Source organism: Physella acuta, unplaced genomic scaffold (assembly GCF_028476545.2).
Source record: "Physella acuta isolate Inbredline_101_S28 unplaced genomic scaffold, ASM2847654v3 ptg002451l, whole genome shotgun sequence".
NCBI lineage: Eukaryota > Metazoa > Mollusca > Gastropoda > Physidae > Physella > Physella acuta.
Genome location: NW_026733935.1, coordinates 43479 through 62598, shown reverse-complemented (window position 1 = coordinate 62598; position 19120 = coordinate 43479). Strand labels below are relative to the sequence as shown.

The 19120-nt window shown below is 31.8% G+C and overlaps 2 protein-coding genes across 2 annotated transcripts; both read left to right on the top strand.

The window, feature by feature from the left end:
• The first annotated feature begins 6 nt into the window (after positions 1 to 6).
• LOC131933314 (leukocyte elastase inhibitor-like) lies at positions 7 to 3430 on the top strand. Its single transcript, XM_059290095.1, has 3 exons — positions 7 to 24; positions 1175 to 1363; positions 3187 to 3430. Exons 2-3 carry the CDS (start codon positions 1309 to 1311, stop codon positions 3396 to 3398), a joined length of 267 nt encoding a protein of 88 aa, XP_059146078.1. The 5' UTR covers positions 7 to 24; positions 1175 to 1308; the 3' UTR covers positions 3399 to 3430.
• Positions 3431 to 9970: 6540 nt separating this feature from the next.
• On the top strand, positions 9971 to 17645 carry LOC131933315 (reticulocyte-binding protein homolog 2a). Its single transcript, XM_059290096.1, has 6 exons — positions 9971 to 10113; positions 10267 to 10420; positions 10572 to 10658; positions 10805 to 10891; positions 15769 to 15815; positions 15997 to 17645. The coding sequence occupies exons 1-6, from the start codon at positions 10003 to 10005 to the stop codon at positions 17590 to 17592; spliced, it is 2082 nt and encodes a 693-aa protein (XP_059146079.1). The 5' UTR covers positions 9971 to 10002; the 3' UTR covers positions 17593 to 17645.
• The last annotated feature ends 1475 nt before the right edge of the window (positions 17646 to 19120 follow it).

Here is a 19120-nt window from a genome sequence, read left to right as displayed (position 1 = left end):
AGGTGGATGGTATTACTGACTTGGGTAGGTGGACGGTCTAGTTTTTACATCATTACCTGGGAAAATGTGCGGTCTAGTTTGTATAAGGCTCTGCTCTTCTTTCTTCTTCTTCGTTCTTAATTTTTAGTGTTGGGAATGATCGAGAGCCTTATCTGCCAGAGGATTTGAACTCGAGACTTTTTTCGACTTTATCAACCATGAGCTTTGCCGACTCGACCATGCTTCCATCACAATGGTTATGCGCCATTGAGGCCATTGACTCCGATTTCAGCCTGCTTTTCTTTTTGGATTTGCTTCCATAGCCTTTGTCCAACCGAGAACGAACTACAAGGTAGCAGTTGTTTGATTTTGGAGTTGTCTCTCCTAGAAGAGTGGCTGTCCCCAGCTAACGAGCCTCATCTGTCCGAGGGTTCAAACTCGAGACTTTTCGGTTTAGCAACCATGAGCTTTACCGACTCGACCACGCCGACCCCGGCTCTGCTCTAATAACTTAAAATACATTGGGTTTCTAGCGTGAAATGTTGAACCAAGAATTTGAAGAACAAAAAAAAAAATGAGTTCTAGTGCAGTTGAAAGCTTTTGTTTTTTTAGTTTCAAATTCAGCATGGGAAAAGGGTACGTAAAGTAATGAGAGAACAGTTTATGTACACAGAATCCAGACAGTTCTCCACAACATCGAGTTTTCAACCCCCCCCCCCCCCACCCTCTTTAAATATGCGAGATTATTTAATGGAATACAAAATGTGAAATACTTTTTCTTTTTCGTTAATTTTAAAATCAGAGCACTTAAATCCCTGGTATACAACTTTCTTTTCAATGAACCCGAAAGTAAATTTAAAAGATAAAAGCTTTGTTGGAAAACGCAAAAGAAACATATCTGTTTGATAGACTTAATTAAGTGTTCATTAACTACTTAATGTAATATATAAAATAAAATAAGATACTTTTTGTGGGCTCATTATGTCTTGGTGATTTGATGAAATTGCAAATCGTTTCGTACAAACAATTTTACAACCGATTTCGTTAAAGTTATCAACATTGTTCTTTATCTGTAAACTGAAAATAACTTGGGCGTGTAATAAGTTCTTATTAAAAAGAGATATTTTAGAGTGTTAATTAAATAAAGCATAAAAGATGTTGAAAATAATTTAGAGTTTTGTATTTTATTTCCCAGAAACCCTTTTGGCGACGCCAGGAAAAGTCGACGAGCTTTTCACCGGTCTGAGCTACACCCGACTTCAGCTCAGCATCCCGAAGTTTAAGATCGAGACAACCTTGAACTTAAACCAACCTCTGAAGGACCTGGGCATGGTCAAGGCTTTCAGTCCAGCGGGCGCTGACTTCACTGGTATCAGCAGCTCAGGTGAGGTTATGTTAAAGTTAATACCATTGGCATGGGTGGTGAAACACAGGTAGATTCATCACCTGCGTGATCTATGCTGGTAAGTTGTAATACAGACCTATCACATATGACCTTTGCAGAAAAGTTGGAACACATATATTAGCTAGACTAAATATAGAGTTAAAGTTAATACCATTGGCATGGGTGGTGAAACACAGGTAGATTTATCACCTGCGTGACCTATGCTGGTAAGTTGTAATACAGACCTATCACATATGACCTTTGCAGAAAAATTGGAACACATATATTAGCTAGACTAAATGTAGAGGTAAGCTTTTGTTAGTATTATCGCTATGAGTCGTAAAGAACAGGTAGATCTATCAACTGGATTACCCTATGCAGATAAGTTGCTATACTGATCTATCACTTGGACTATATTCAAATGCAAGCGTTTGCTGAACCAATCACTATGTGTCCTAAAACACAGGTAGGCTATCAATTGGATTACTGGTCCAGGTAGCCATCTACCTATTAACCCTACGTCTGACGTTATCCGTTTTCATAATCCTGGTCTTTGAAACTGAGTTTAACATTTGCAACAACCTAAACAAAAAACATCGAATATATACAATGGCAATTTAAACAGATTTTGAAGGGGAAAAATTATCCTAATTCAAACGTGTAACTTCATTAAAAAAAATCAAATCTTGTATAATCTTGTTACACTCAATTTTTTTACAATGACAAAACAAATGTCGGGTGTGTTAGTAGTTTTAATATTTCTTCTTTTGACTAAAGTATTATCTATATATATAATTCTCTTCTGGGAGACGTTAGAAAACAAGCTGCAAGCGCGCCTTGCAGTCCCCTCTCTTCCTCTCTATCGCTACCACCCCCACGCCCTCCCCCTCACATGGTCAGGTGAGCTGTTGTTCACGCTAAATGTTTACACTGATAGAGGCGGGTTTGGTGACGGCTATTAGGGGCAGATAATTTAGTTTGAAACGATTTTAAACTTAGAGGAGGTAACTAAGAGGATGCTGCTTTCACGAGGGGGGGGGGGGAGGGGGGGGGTTTAGTGTTTTAAAGCAAATATTTTCAGTGGCAGTATTGGTACTGTCGAATTTACAAATTATGAATTACTGAAAAGTAGAGAAAAAAAACAACTAAATAGCGGCGTATGATACGCCGCCGGTCGGCTCGTATCTATAATAGCTTCACTCAAAAATTATAATCAGATTTAATTAAGTTATAGTCAGGTGATTCTTTCTATGACTAAAGTATGAAAACGTAAGCAACAAAATAAATCTTGTATAATCAATATTTTTTTCTATAACACAAATATGACAACGTCATGAAACAACACCCATTTATTATGAACATGTAAAACTCACCATTTTTTTTTGCTGACAAAAGTATGACCAACTTCAATAAAAAAAAAACACGCGTCTCGTATAAAAGTGTTACAATCATATTCCTTTCTATGACAATAGTATGACCAATTATTTGAAACAGCACATTTATTATAAACATGTAAAACTCACCGTTTTTTTTTTTATTTGCTGACAAAAGTATGACCTATTTCATGAAACAACACACATTTATTTAGAACACGTAAAACTCACCAATTTTTTCTTTGCTGACAAAAGTATGACCTATTTCATGAAACAATACACATTTATTCAAACCAATGTTAAACTCACCGTTTTTTATTTGCTGACAAAAGTATGACCACTTTCATGAAACAACACTCACTATGTCTTTCTATGACAATAGTGTGACTAATTATATGAAAAGACAAACATGTTACATTCACTATACCTTTCTATGACCAACATCCACAGGTCAGGTATACATCAGTCAGGTCATCCACAAGGCCGTTATTGACGTCACAGAAACCGGCACCGTTGCCGCTGCGGCAACAGTCATCGGCATCTCCGTCACTTCCGTGATGCTCCCACCGGCGGAGTCCTTTGTGGCGGATCACCCCTTCGTCTACTTCCTCAGAGACAACCAGTCCGGGCAGATTTTATTCCAGGGAAAATTTTCCGGATAAATTAATAAATTGTTTATTGATTTTTCCTGAAATTAGTTGTATCTTTTAACATGGTTTAGCTTAGTTTTATATGCATTTAGGCTTTTATCCGAAGTTATAGGTCTATGTAGCTTGTATGAGATATACAAATTATACTTTTTAAAAACTGTTGTACAATAAAATATATATGGCTACATGAAAATGAGTAAGAAATACTAAAGAATCCCCTGTTCAGAACAACGCAATAATTTTATTTATATTTTCACTACTTTGGGAATCTGAAAAATTGTAAATGAAAAACTCTTAATACACGTTAAATATTACAAAATGGCAGGTTGTATAAAAATAGCTATTACATAAAAAAATACTTAAATGCAACTCGTGAAACAAATAAAACCATTGCATGACGAAAATATCCCAGAAGATCTCATGGGAAAACACCTCAGGACAATAATATATATATATATATATATATATATATATATATATATATATATATATATATATATATATATATATATATATATATATGATATATATATATCCATATATATACCATATCATATATATATATATATATATATATATATATATATATATATATATATATATATATATATATATATATATATATATATATAAATGATCTCACGGACAAAATATATCAGGACAAACGATATCATGGACAAATGATCTCAGACAAAACATACAAATTATCTCACGGTAAAATTGTTATAGAATTTGGGATGTTTTTAGTTGATTTTAACATTTAAAAAAAATTACTCTCCTGAAGTTATGGTTTTTATTTACTTTTTCATACATAATAATTATGGGGAAAAGTTTGTCGCATAGGTTTGTCATATTACATTAAACATATTAAAATTGCAATTAGAAATATATTATTTGTAGAATAAAACTAAGTTTCATGAGTCATCAGATGGACCAGACTAGATCATAGGGTTAGCTCAGGTATGGATGGGAGGGCTATGAATAGGTGACAGCTCGCTTTGTTGGTGGAGAAATTATTTGCTCTCCGTGGACTACAACTATTTCGGTCAAACTAGCGATCATGTGACAAATGATTTTTTTTTCATTACAGTGATAATTTTGGAGCAAAGTTAATTAGGCATTATTTGTGGTGAATTTCCAATTGTGGCCTATTTCTTTACATAGCAGAAAGGCATATCCACTTAAAATGCGACATTTAGGCTAGACAACAGCAATCAGTGAAATATTAACGTTACAAGTTTTACATTACGAACTTGCAGAACCAATCACATTTTTTTAAACACTATTTCATGACAATGTGACTAAGGCTTCCATCCTTTTTTTGTTATACGTCGAGGTGAATATAATACTAATATATAATACTATGTATAGAGCTACATAGATAGACTTTTTTAACATCGTATTCACGTTTAAAATTAATGCACTTTTCCAGATTTAATTTTTTAAAAATGTCCCGCTGAAAAAAAAGTATTTTAATCAATTTTAAAAACATTATTGCTTCTACAAATAGTTAATGTCGAAACAATCAAATAATAACTTAAATTTAAAAAGTAAAATAAAAAGAAAAAAAAAAAAAGTAAAGTTACCCTTTGGAACCCGGTGTTTCGTACACAAAGGAAGAAGAGTTAACATGTTTCTATGACCACGCCGTATGAAGGGATAGTGTGGCCAGTACTACGCCCAGTCGACTTTATTTTCCCCAAGTCAGTTAACCTTTAGAGCTTGTTGACATAACTTGACTCAGGGGCATCCTACTCAATCGAGGTCGGATACAGTGTTGACACTTTCGGATTAGCAGTCGTTTGCTCTACCATCTTACCACGACTTCCCATAAAAAAATAATCAAGTAGATTATTTTTATTTGACAAACATATTAAAACAAAAAATATGAATACGAAATCCCAGAATTAATTTAGCTTAACTTATTAAGTAAAATGTTTTTTGTTTTTTTTTGCAGAATCTATAAAAAAATAAAGGTAATTTGTTTTAAACTCGTCCGACACGATCTCGGGGTTTTCGTACAAAAAAATTATTCAAATTGAAAATAATGTTGTGGGTGCCCTGATAAATATGTTATCCTGAATTTCATCTCCATCGGCCAAGTATTATGCAATGCATGGCATGTGTACAAAAGTTTACAACGTGTCACAAATGAATAAAATGTCAATAATACCTTTTTCATAACATCCAATTCTGGATTGCTAAATACATAGTATTAGAACCATTCACATTATGGAAAAAAAAAACAGAATTCAGAAGCCATCTAGAAAAAAATTAAATAATTATTTTAAATTTTCAAATATTTTCATAAAAAATGAGATCAACCGTTTTTGAACTAAAGTATGAATGTTGAAATTGTAAAGTAATAAAAATACAAACATTCGTGATTGAATAGTAGAGAATATGTACTGGAAAAACATTTCAAAATTGTGATTTACTTAGAACTGTATTTCTCAAATTTAGTGTGAACAAACTCGATGTAATCCTACACATTTACTTTTTGCCTGACACAAAATTCCACTATATTTATTAAAAACGAATGTTCAATTATAAAACAGTTTTTTTTTAAATTTAAAGAATAAATTTAAAAAATAAATAAAAAAATAAATTAAAAAAAAGTTTAAAAAATAAATTTAAAAAATAAACACTATAATAATGACAGTTTTCTGCTGCAGTTAATAAAGGCCTATATCACAAACGATTTATTTATAAACATCCTATTTTCTCGGAAATTTGTTTTTATCATGCTTATTTATAGCAATTTTTTAAAAATCAAAAACGTAATTTGAGGGTATTTTTTAAATTTTAAAATATAAAACAGTTAAATATTTTTTTTAATTTGATTTTTTAAAATAAATAAACAATATAATAATGAAATAATGATATGCATCAGTTGCGGATTATGTATATCAGCCTTAATCTTAATCAGAAGCGATCTATTTATAAACTTGGTTTTTTCTCGAAAAATGACTTTAAAGAAGTAATCGGATGCTTCGTTCTTTTCCTTTAAACACTATCGAGAGAAGACGACATCTGCCGTTTGTCATTTAGCAACTAGAAGGTAGGCGTAAAATGTATTTGTTTTAGTGCATACTTGATACAAATTATTTGTCCAAATATAGCTTGTGATGGTCCATAATTTAAATTGCAAATAACTGATAAGGCTAAGGAACAGATTTTTATTTTAAAAAATTCCATTTGTACTCATCTCATATTGATTGATTATATATATGTACATCTCTCTCTCTCTCTCTCTCTCTTTATATATATATATATATATATATATATATATATATATATATATATATATATATATATATATATATATATATATATATATATATATATATATATATACATATATATATATATGTGTGTGTATGTATGTATGTATATATATGTATGTGTGCGTAGACCATATGTTTGTGTGTGTATGTGTGTGCGGGTGGTGCGTGAGTGTATATTATTTCTTTATAAATAAAAGTTAATACATCTTTCGAATAACAGAAGTATTAAAGTACATTTAGTGTACAGTTTAATCCATTAAGGTTAATAATATTGATAGTAATGTGGAACTAAATTAAGTTTAAGATAATATACAGCCTTAGCCTGAGTCAAATTAAATCGATTTGCTACGTGGCAACTGTCGAAAAAAAGGTAATGTTTTCCTAGAAATCCTAACGTCAGACCAGAAATTCCCAATATTACAATAGTGGCAATAAGTTAGAGCGACTCCAAATAGGTCTATTGATTATTGTGCTGTTTGTTGTTATTTCTATTAATGCAATGTATTTTCTTTTACATAAGCATATCTACCAATGGATACACTACAAGGCCTAATACCAGGCGAGTCTTCTTCTTCTTCTTCTTCGTTCTTAATTATTAGTGTTGAAGGGGATCGAGATTTATCTGCCAGTGGGTTTGAACTCGAGACTTTGTTCGAATTTATCAACCATGAGCTTTTTGCCGACTCGACCACGCCTCCAACACAATTAAGTATACGTGTCAACTGGTTATGCGCCATTGAGGCCATTGACTCCGATTTCAGCCTGCTTTTCTTTTTGGATTTGCTTCCAAAGCCTTTGTCCAACCAAGAACAAACTACAAGGCAGCAGTTGTTTAATTTTGGAGTTGTCTCTCCTAGAAGAGTGGCTGTCCCCAGCTAACGAGCCTCATCTGCCCGAGGGTTCGAACTCGAGACTTTTCGGTTTAGCAACCATGAGCTTTACCGATTCGACCACGCCGACCCCTTTACTGAAAATCAATATTTATCATATTTATCATATCTGGAATACTTGTGTATCAGAAAAAAAGGCGAGTGAAACAGTTTAAAATTTGTAATATATATAATAATATAATATAAATATAATATAATAGACAGGATATTACATATGCATAAAAATATACATAATAAACCTTTCTCGAATATTCGTATATAAAAAAACAGGGGATGGGAACTCGGGCTATAGACATGATTTTTAATACATTTTAAATACTTAAACTTTTTAAAATAGAAGAAAATCTCGTAGAAAAAAGAATTGCACACCAGTGAACGCCAAATAAAATGTGCTTAATAGTGCGAAATATTTTTAGTACTTTATAAATTTACATTAGTTTTTGAGAAATCGGAAGTAGCGTAAATTAGTACTTCCGGTCAACAAAAATTACTCAAAATTTGACAGAAGGTAGAGAATTAGATCTTTTACATACATGTGACATTTCATTTATCTATCTGAAATAGTACTCAAGTTAAAGGCTTTTGAAAAATTCAAAGTAACAAAAGTACCACTTCCGGTTATTGGAAATCGAATTTACGATTTTGATAAATAACTTATATATGAAATTTCATCAACCTAGCTGTACGGGACTTAAGTTATCGTGTTTACAGACACGCAGACACACACACAGACACACAGACAAACACAAACACACACACATACATAAAGACATACGGACAAGATTACAAAATTATGTTTTTCAGTATCAGTGAAGTGTAAAACGTTTTTTTTTTGCACGATTACAAGACTTTCTCTATACTTTGTATATACGAGAAAGTAAAAAAATACATAACAATATACATAAAAATGTACATACACGTACACGCACACGTAGACGCACACGTACACGCACACGTACACGTACACGCACACGTACACGCACACGCACACGCACACGCACACGTACACGCACACGTACACACACACGTACACGCACACGTACACGTACACGTACACACACACGTAAACGCACACGCACACGCACAAGTACACGTACACGTACACGTACACGTACACGTACACGTACACGTACACGTACACGTACACGTACACGTACACGTACACGTACACGTACACGTACACGTACACGTACACGTACACGTACACGTACACGTACACGTACACGTACACGTACACGTACACGTACACGTACACGTACACGTACACGTACACGTACACGTACATGTACACGTACACGTACACGTACACGTACACGTACACGTACACGTACACGTATATACACACAAATACATATACATATAGGCACATTCATAAATGTATGTATATATATATATATATATATATATATATATATATATATATATATATATATATATATATATATATATATATATATATATATATATATATATATATATATAGGCCTATATATAAAATAAAATAAAATAAAATAAAATAAAATAAAATAAAATAAAATAAAATAAAATAAAATAAAATAAAATAAAATAAAATAAGATAAGATAAGATAAGATAAGATAAGATAAGATAAGATAAGATAAGATAAGATAAGATAAGATAAGATAAGATAAGATAAGATAAGATAAGATAAGATAAGATAAGATAAGATAAACTAAACTAAACTAAACTAAACTAAACTAAACTAAACTAAACTAAACTAAACTAAACTAAACTAAACTAAACTAAACTAAACTAAACTAAACTAAACTAAACTAAACTAAACTAAACTAAACTAAACTAAACTAAACTAAACTAAACTAAACTAAACTAAACTAAACTAAACTAAACTAAACTAAACTAAACTAAACTAAACTAAACTAAACTAAACTAAACTAAACTAAACTAAACTAAACTAAACTAAACTAAACTAAACTAAACTAAACTAAACTAAACTAAACTAAACTAAACTAAACTAAACTAAACTAAACTAAACTAAACTAAACTAAAATAAAATAAAATAAAATAAAATAAAATAAAATAAAATAAAATAAAATAAAATAAAATAAAATAAAATAAAATAAAATAAAATAAAATAAAATAAAATAAAATAAAATAAACTAAAATAAAATAAAATAAAATAAAATAAAATAAAATAAAATAAAATAAATAAAATATATATAATATATATATATATATATATATATATATATATATATATATATATATATATATATATATGTGTGTGTGTGTGTGTGTGTGTCTGTGTGTGCTTTCCAATTAAATTAGTGCGTATCAGCGTGCGTGCGGTTGGGCATTCGAAATAACAAATAATTTGACATTGTCGTTTTAAAGATTATATTTAATCCAACATGTTTCTTTTGACAGAGACTGACGATGATTCAATCGTTGTCATACAATCTATGAGCGACATAAAACTGGCAATCAAAGACACATTTTGTAACGAGGTGGACCCCGAACTTTTCCTGCGAGTGTTGAAGAAACACAAAGATATCTTTAGCCAGCAAGAAGAGGTGAAATATAACATGAAGAAAAGTTCTACTGAAATAACTCTAAATTATAAATAGGAATTATTTAAAAGTATATTTTCAACATAAGTTTGTCTTTTTTTTTTATGCAACTTAAAGTTACATACATTTTTATAAAATATTCTATTTTTATACTAGGAAAATATACGAAATGCTGACAAACACGAAGGAGCTCTGGCAATATTAGACCAGTTAATTTTGCAAGAGGATGATATGAAGTTATTAAAAGATGTACTTAATGACAAGGAAATCGGCCTTTCGAACATTGCAAATAAAATACAAGAAATTACAGGTAGAACATATTAGAATACTAGAAAATACTATTCTAATACTATTAGAATTCTAGATAAAGTAAGCCTACAATTATTTATTTTAAAAATCAAACTTTTTCAAAGATGGGTTTGACTCCTTTTAATTTCTATTTAATTTAATGTTGTTGGCAGATGGTCTGAGTTTGTCCAACGTTGTGCCATCAGAAAACACCTCAGTTGATGAAATTCAGGGAAATGAATCGCATGAAAATGAAACAAGTATGTTTTTCTTCACTTAATACCATTTACTAAACCAAATTGGTGAAGATGGGATTAATCATAATATGACGACTTAAGTTAGATAAATAACAAGACCCTAATTTATATTACTGTTCAGTTTATTTCGTATACAATTTTCTTGGCAGATTGTCAAAATTTGTCCAACTTTGTGCCATTAGAAGACGCCGCAGTTGCTGAAATTCAGGGAAGTGAATCGCCTGGAAATGAAATAGGTATGTATTTTTTTTAACTGAGTATCATTTACATGACCATTTAGACCAAAGATGTAATTACTCATATTATAACGATTTTAATTTGTTCAACAAAAGGTGACGCATTTGTATCAATAATCTTAATTATAATATATTTACTTTTATTACCTGCATAGCCTGTCGGGAGACAGGCCAAAAATTATTTGTTTAGTTAGATTTTTACTTTTTCTCAACTAGTTACTAAGGATACTATCTATCAATGTATCTATATTCTGCTAAAACTCAATTTTTTCTAAGTTTGTATATTTTTTAGTTTGTTTGTCTGTTTCGTTAAATGAGAGCTTCTGCACTATACGTAGAACTGTAAAATACGTTTTTATGTAGAGAAAGTTGTTATATTTTTTCCCCAAATTGTTTAACACACATTTATTTAAAGACGATATTTAATTTATTGCTATATTCATTGGTAGAAACATTCCTTTAGTTATACAAAATCAGAACAAATACTTTATTTTCACAACAATTAAAAACTTTAACCGCACGTAGAGTGACTTCACTTGATTTAAGGCCAAACCAAAAAATATTTACCATAAAATACATGGACTTATATACTTGAAACGTATAGGAATTTATCGAAATGATACGCAAATTATACTGATCAACTAGATTTACGGCCAAACCAATAACAGTTGGTTAAAAAGAACAAAATAAGAAAAATACAATAAATAATTTAGTTTCTTTATTAAACTATCTTAGTCCTTAAATCTAATATATAAAGTTGAAAATTCTGTATGTATGTAATTATGTTAGTTGTGGATTTCAAAGGAATATAAGAAAATACAATACTTCCATGGATTTAAAAGTTAGATAATTAAAATGCTCATGGTCTAAATGCATGGTTTAAAAAATTAATACTGAAAGTGTTGTGAAATAATTTTTCATTTTTCAATCTGATAGTAATAATTGTCGGCATGTTCATTAAATAACATTTTTAAAAAATATCACCATTTACAAAAATTCTAATTATGTCTGAAAATTATTTATATTTAGTTCTTTAGCACTTACTTCCCTTTGATAAATTAGGAAAACACAATTACTTCCCTTTAAAGGAATTAAATCGGGTGGAAAAGAATTTACTTTTTATTACTTTGTTTTGTTGTTGGGAAAAAAAGAATTACATAATTAGCACGTATTAATCAAGTGCATATGGTAGGTATTTTTAATTCTGCATTTTATTTATTTCATACACTGAACGTACTGTTTACTAATTATTTTTTTAATCAAAGACATTTGACGTAAAAAAAGACATCTTTATTCCTGAACGGGAATTTGTGTTTTTTTTTTTTGCGCATTCTTTTTTGTCTGTCTTTTTTGCACAAGAAGGGGAATTCGTTTTGGCCGGACGCACCAGAAAGCTCTTTTATAGACACCTGCACCAAACTAAAAGAAGATATACAATTTTATACAGTAGATTAATATTTTTAATTAAAGACGGTTGAAGTAACAAAGGACAACTTTATTCGGGAACGGGAATTCCCGCAGGTTATTAGTTATCTTTTTTTTCGTTTTCGTTTTTGTCTGGTTTTTTTTCGCACGAAGGGTAATTCATTTTTGTCGGTCTCACCATAAAAACTCTTTTATAGAGACCTGCTCGAAACTACAAGAAGATATACAATGTTATATAATAATAACCGTCCCGGTTTGTTTTGTGTTATGTTTATGTTGTGTTTGTTTTGTGTTTGTGTTGTGTTTGTGTTGTATTGGTGTTGTGTTGGTGTTGTGTTGGTGTTGTGTTGGTGTTGTGTTGGTGTTGTGTTTGTGTTGTGTTTGTGTTAAGTTTGTGTTAAGTTTGTGTTGTCTTTGTGTTGTATTTGTGTTGTGTTGTGTTGTGGGTTTGCGTTTGGAATTGGTTTGTTTTCGTTTGCTTTTTTTCGTTTGTTTTTTCTTGGTGTTTATGTTTATGGTTGTGGTTGGGTTTGTTGTTAGGTTTTTGTTTTCGTTTGTGTTTGTATTTGTAATTGTGATTTCGTTATGTTTGCGGTTTTTTGTTTGTTTGTTGTTTTGGTTGGTTGTGGTTAGGATGGGCAATGCCGGATACATGATAATTACTAAACGCACAGGTAATGGTCCTTAACAGAGAGTTTTTTTCACAGAGGCCAGAGCAGGGACTGGCCGGGACGGCTGGTCTAATATATAAAATTCAATTCTGTATGTATGTTTGTACAATGTTTGTAATCAAAGATTACAAAGGAATATAAGAGAAAAATGAAAAAAAAAACGATACTTCCATGGATTCAAGTGTTAGATTATTTAAGTGCTCATGATCTAAATTTATAAGTTAAAAAATTAATATTGAAAGTCTTTAAAAACAATTTTCATTTTACATACTTAGAATAATCATTTTCAATTATGAACATTACATGAAATTTAAAAAAAAAGTGTATCAACGTTAGTAAAATTTCTAATGGTGTCTGAAATGTATTTACATTTAGTCCTTTAGCGCTCATTATGTCCCTTGATTTGGCAAACACAGCTACTTCCCTTAAAAAAAACATTAAATCGGGGGAGAAAGAACTTTTTTTTTATTACTTTGTTTTGGTGTTAGGAAAAAAATAATCACATAATTAGCGGGGATTGATTAAGTGCAATGTCGTTGGTATTTTTAATACTGCCTTTTATTTATTCTATACACTGAACTTACTGTTTACTAACTATTTTTAAAATCAATAACCGTTAATAAGCCAGGCCCTACAAATCCTATATGTTTATTTCTTTCCATTTACGGATAAGCTTGGAGTATTATAATTTTGTTCACTAAATTAAAACAGGCGCGTTCGCCGGCGCCCCTGCACGGTTCGATTTGGCACCCTGGGTTATCATGTAAGCGCTATGGTGCATATTCTGTGTGTCTGTAAACACGATAACTTGAGGACCGTTATAGCTAGGTTGATGAGATTTCATATATAAGTATTATATAAAAATGGTAGATCCGTATCAATTTTTGACTGATTTCCAATAACCGGAAGTGGAACTTTTTCAATTTAAAATTTTTCAAAAACCTATAACTTGAGTACTATTTCAGATAGATAAATGAAATTTTTTCACATGTAAGTAAAATATCTAATTCTCGACCTTATTTCAAATTTTGAGTCATTTCTGTTGACCGGAAGTAGCAATTTTCGCTATTTCCGATGTCTCAAAAAGCGCATGTGAATTTACAAAGCCCTAAAAATATTCCGCACTATTGTGCACATTTTATTTGGCGTTCAATTGGTGTGCAATTATATTTTCTATGAGATTTTATTCTATTTTAAAAAGTTTAAGTATTTAAAATGGATTAAAAATCATGTCTATATCCCGAGTTGCCATCTCCTGTTGTTTTATATGAGAATATTCGAGAACGTTTAGGGAAGATTACTCCCGGTTTATTACTTTCTTGTATACAGTGTATAGAGAAAGTATTGTAATCGTAAAAAAATCGAGATTTTATCAAATCTCGGCGTTTTACACCTCCATGAGTCGGAAAAACATAGTTTTGCAAATTAGTCGGTATGTCTGCATGTTTGTATGTGTGTGTGTCAGTGTGTCTGTAAACACGATAACTTGAGTATAGTTACAGGTAAGTGGATAAAATTTCACATATAAGTATTATATCACATTTGTAGATAGGCCTAGGTATCAACTTTTCATCGATGTCCGATAACCGGAAGTGAAACTTTTTCGACTTTGTATTTTTCAAAAGCGTATAACTTGAGTACTGTTTTAAATAGATAAATAAAATTTCCCATGTAAAAGTAAAAGATCTAATTCTCTGCCTTTTATCAAATTTTGAGTAAATTATGTTTATCAAAAGTAGTAATTTACGCTATTTCCTATTTCTTAAAAAACGCATGTGAATTTATAAAGTACTAATAATATTCCGCACTATTATGCTCATTTTATTTGGCGTTTACTTGGTCTGCAATATTTTTTCTACGAGATTCTATTCTGTTTAAAAAAGTTTAAGTAATTAAAATGGATTGAAAATATTGTCTATATCCTGTGTTGCCATCCCCCCGTTTTATTTATTTTTCTAATTCTCTTCACGTTTGTCTTACGTTTGGGAATCCGCATTAGTACGCTTTTATGCAGCCTACATTAACAATTTTTTTATATAAGATCGTCGCATGAGTTTCTATGAAGCTGGTTTTAACATTTACAGTGTTTCTTCATGACTTTTTTCTCCGGGGGGGGGGGGGCACTTGAAATTTTCGGGGGGTGGTAGACTTTCTTCGGGGGGGGGGGTGGGATACACTGTTAAAAGTTTATATTTTCTATATAAATTATATAAATTTCATTTCGTTCGAGGGGCGGTAAATTTTTCTCGGGGGGGGGGGGTGAGTGGGCAAAGCCCCCTCCCCCCCCCCCCGAAGAGATGCCTGGAAGAAACTCTGAACATTTATATAATTTATACTGCGAGTTACAAGTTAATTTTGAAAAACCAAGAGTTATACTACCGCACTAGATCTACTAATTTTTACTTTCTTGCATACGAAGTAAGCCATTTAGAGGAAGTATTGTAATCGTGCAAAAAAATCGAAATCGAGATTTTCACAAATCTCGACGCTTTACACATCCCTGAAAAAAACATAGTTTGGCAATTGTGTCCGTATGTTGTATGTGTGTGTATGTGTGTGTGTGTGTCTGTGAACACGATAACTTGAGTACCGTTACAGCTAGGTTGATGAAATTTCATTTATAAGTATTGTATCAAATTTAGACCCCTATGCGGGTAAGAAGGACCGTTTTGTACATTCCGACTTAATGTTTACTCCCGCTTTACTTTTTAAATAATTCATTTTTAAAATATTTTTTTTTAAATCTTTGTAAACACTAATATTTTGCTCTTTTGCTTTTAGTTTCAAGCGACGAAATGTTAGATATAATTGGGGACAATGATAAGCAGGTAAGGCTGTTTCTATTGGTCAGTTAGTTTTGAGGTTGCATCTAATACTGTGATGAGTTATATTTCATATTTCACTTTCCCACCGCAGTGTTAGTCCTGTTTTTTTTTTTTTTTTAATTTCCTGTATATTTCCTGTATATATGCAGTTGTGCAATAATGACTAACATAATTTATTTTGCAGAAAAGCAAACCTCATAAACCAGATAATGGGATAGATTTGCTTCTTATTGGTCACACTGGAAACGGTAAGAGTGAAACAGGCAATATGATCCTAGGCAAAACTTGGTTTAAGGCTAACGCAAGCACAGTCTCTGTTACCAGAGAAGTTAAAACAGGTGTGGTGAAGTTCAACGGTCGAGAAATTTTGGTTGTTGACCAGCCAGGTGTGGGAGATACAGCCCATATTGATGATGCTAAGAAAGCAGCTGAGCTTGTATTAAATAACAATAAAGATGCCTTCGCATTAAACTCTAGAGGATACCACGCTTTTCTTCTAGTAGTGAAATATGGGGGAAGATATTCCAAAGATGATGTGGAGTGTGTTCGGCTTCTAAAGGAGATATTCGGACAGGACTTTTTAAGGAATTATTGTATTGTAATTGTTACTCATGGGGATAATTTCAAGAGTGGTGATGCTGAAAACCAAAATATTACATTTGAGGAGTGGTGCTGCAACCAAGAAGGTCATTTTAAAACTTTGCTAGACGAATGCAACAACAGGGCTATATTGTTTGACAACAAAACGAAAGATGAAAAAGTTAGAAATATACAAGTGCAGGCGCTGCTTGATACTGTGGATCAGCTGAAATCGGATGGACAACGCTACAGCTTCAACAAGTTTAAAAAATATGAGACCTCAAGACAAAATTATTTAATTAAAGTTGCTGAACCAAAGATACGCGATTATGCGTTGAACATGTTAACATTATTAACTGAAGAATTTAATGATTTGTCACAGAAAAAATTACAAGATGACAAAGTTATTAAAATGAACAAAACACTGCTAAAAAAAGTATCAGATTTAAGAAAATACATATCAGATGAAGATAAGGAAAGCAATATTTTTGCTGATCTACTCAGAATTATAGATGCTTTTCATGCCCAAATAATTGGAAACGTTAATAGAATTCAAGAACTGAAAATAGTGATGGAGAAAATTGAAAAAGAAACAAAAAAACGAGAAAAAGAAAAGAGCGATTTTGAAAAAGTTATGAAACGCTTTGCTAAAAACAAACAAGCTCTTGAACAACAATATAGTTTAAGCAAAAGCCATCTAGAAACTGAATACAGACGAAGCATTGAAAGCAAAGTTGGAGATCCTACAGTACTAAAAAAATCTCATGAAATAAAGCTTACAGATCTTAAAAAGCGTCTTGATGCTGATTTACAAGACTTAAGGATCAAGGAAAATATGGCTACAATTTCAAAGAACAACGAAAAATGTACTCAATTTTTGGATGATCTTGAAAAGCAAAAAAAGGACGTGTCAAAGTCGTACAATGAATTGATCGAGAAGCAACAACAAGAGTTCACTAAAACTGAAGCTGATTTAAAACTTGCGAAAGAACAGAATACAAAACTGCTTGCACTAATCAAACAACAAGAACAAGAGCGCATCGAAAGCCTTGAAGCGAGATTAAAACAACTGAAAAAACAGATTGATGACGACCCAACGAGTGTTGACGATGAACGGAAAATAGCCTTACAAAAGGAACTTGATCAGTTGTACAAAGAATATACAAAATACTTAAAAGTAAATAGATGTGTAATATTGTAGTCAGACAAAAATAAAACACATAATTTGGAGTCACTTTTATTATATATATGTATATATATATATATATATATATATATATATATATATATATATATATATATATATATATATATATATATATATATACGACCCCGAGATATCGGCCATGACATAAGAGCCCCGTCAAATCGACCCGTCAAAAGCGACATATGGACCCCGTCATATAGGCTCATGACAAATAGGCTCCCGTTATTTAGGTTCCCGACATATAGGCTCCGGTCATTTAGTTTCTTGACAAAACGGCCCCCGTCATTACGACTCCCGACAAATAAGCTCAAGTCATTTTGGCTCAAGACAAATAGGCTCTTGTCAATTTGGCTCCCGACAGTATGGTTTCCGTAGAGAATAAGTCTCCTGGCAAAACTGTCTCATTGGATATGACACCTGCCAGTAGGAACCCTTCATCAATATTCTTTAGTTTAAGCTTATCCAACACTCTTAAGTAATACAACTTATGCATCCTTTGTTCTGCAGGCCTTATTTTTACAATAGTTGATCTATTATAAGAAATAGTATGTTTTAATTTAAGGGTCATCTATCTATGAATTCCATAAATGAGTCGGTTATAGACTGTTCCAACTCAGTGTGTGGGAGAGGGGTCGACACTGTACATTCCTACCTGCAGTATGCTTGTAGGTTATCAAAACAAAATGTTATCCTGTAAACATCATGTATATCGTACATTTGATATTATGTGCTCGCTTTTAAGCAACAAAACTTTACTGTTGTAAATTAAACATCAAAACTTTAGAATTGGTGGAATTTAGCTGTTAAGGGCTCTGTTTGTTTGTGAATTCAGGTTGGTCGTGAAAAACATTTTCTTCGGGCATTTAAACAAGGTTTTAGTGGTAGTGGAGGTAAAACAAAATGGTTACTTGTATGCCAATGTTGGTCATACGATTCCTTTGTCTGGATCCAATATGTTGGGAGTCATTTTGTCGGAAGCTAATATGAAAGGAGCCTATTTGTCGGAAATCAATATGTCGGGAGCCCATTTGTCGGTTGCCAATATGTCCTGAGCCTATTTGTCGGGAGCCTATATGTTGCGAGTTAATATGACGGCAGCCCATTTAACAGGAGCCAAGACGTCGGGCTCTTTTGACGAAGCTATTTTGACTGGGTCGTTTTGTCGGGGGTCAATTTGACGTGGTCATATTACGGGGCCATTTTGACGGGGCCGATTTGTCCCGGGGCGTTTTGACAGTGCACAATATAATGTTCATGTTCTCTTTTTATTTGAAAGGGGTAGGGGAAGTCAGTCATTATCGTATGCTCCGTTAAAAGTTAACATTCTATCTGTACAAAATTTAGAGAGAATAGACCGTATATTAAAGCTTAGCTGTAGTATTGAACGGAATATTTTTCCCGACTAAAATGATTTTTTCCCAGCCTGGAGCAGGAGTTTCAAGTTAGCAAAATTTAGAGATTTGATGTATTGATTTGATTGTTTGATAATACTAACCTTTTTTTTTTTAATTTTGCATTTCTA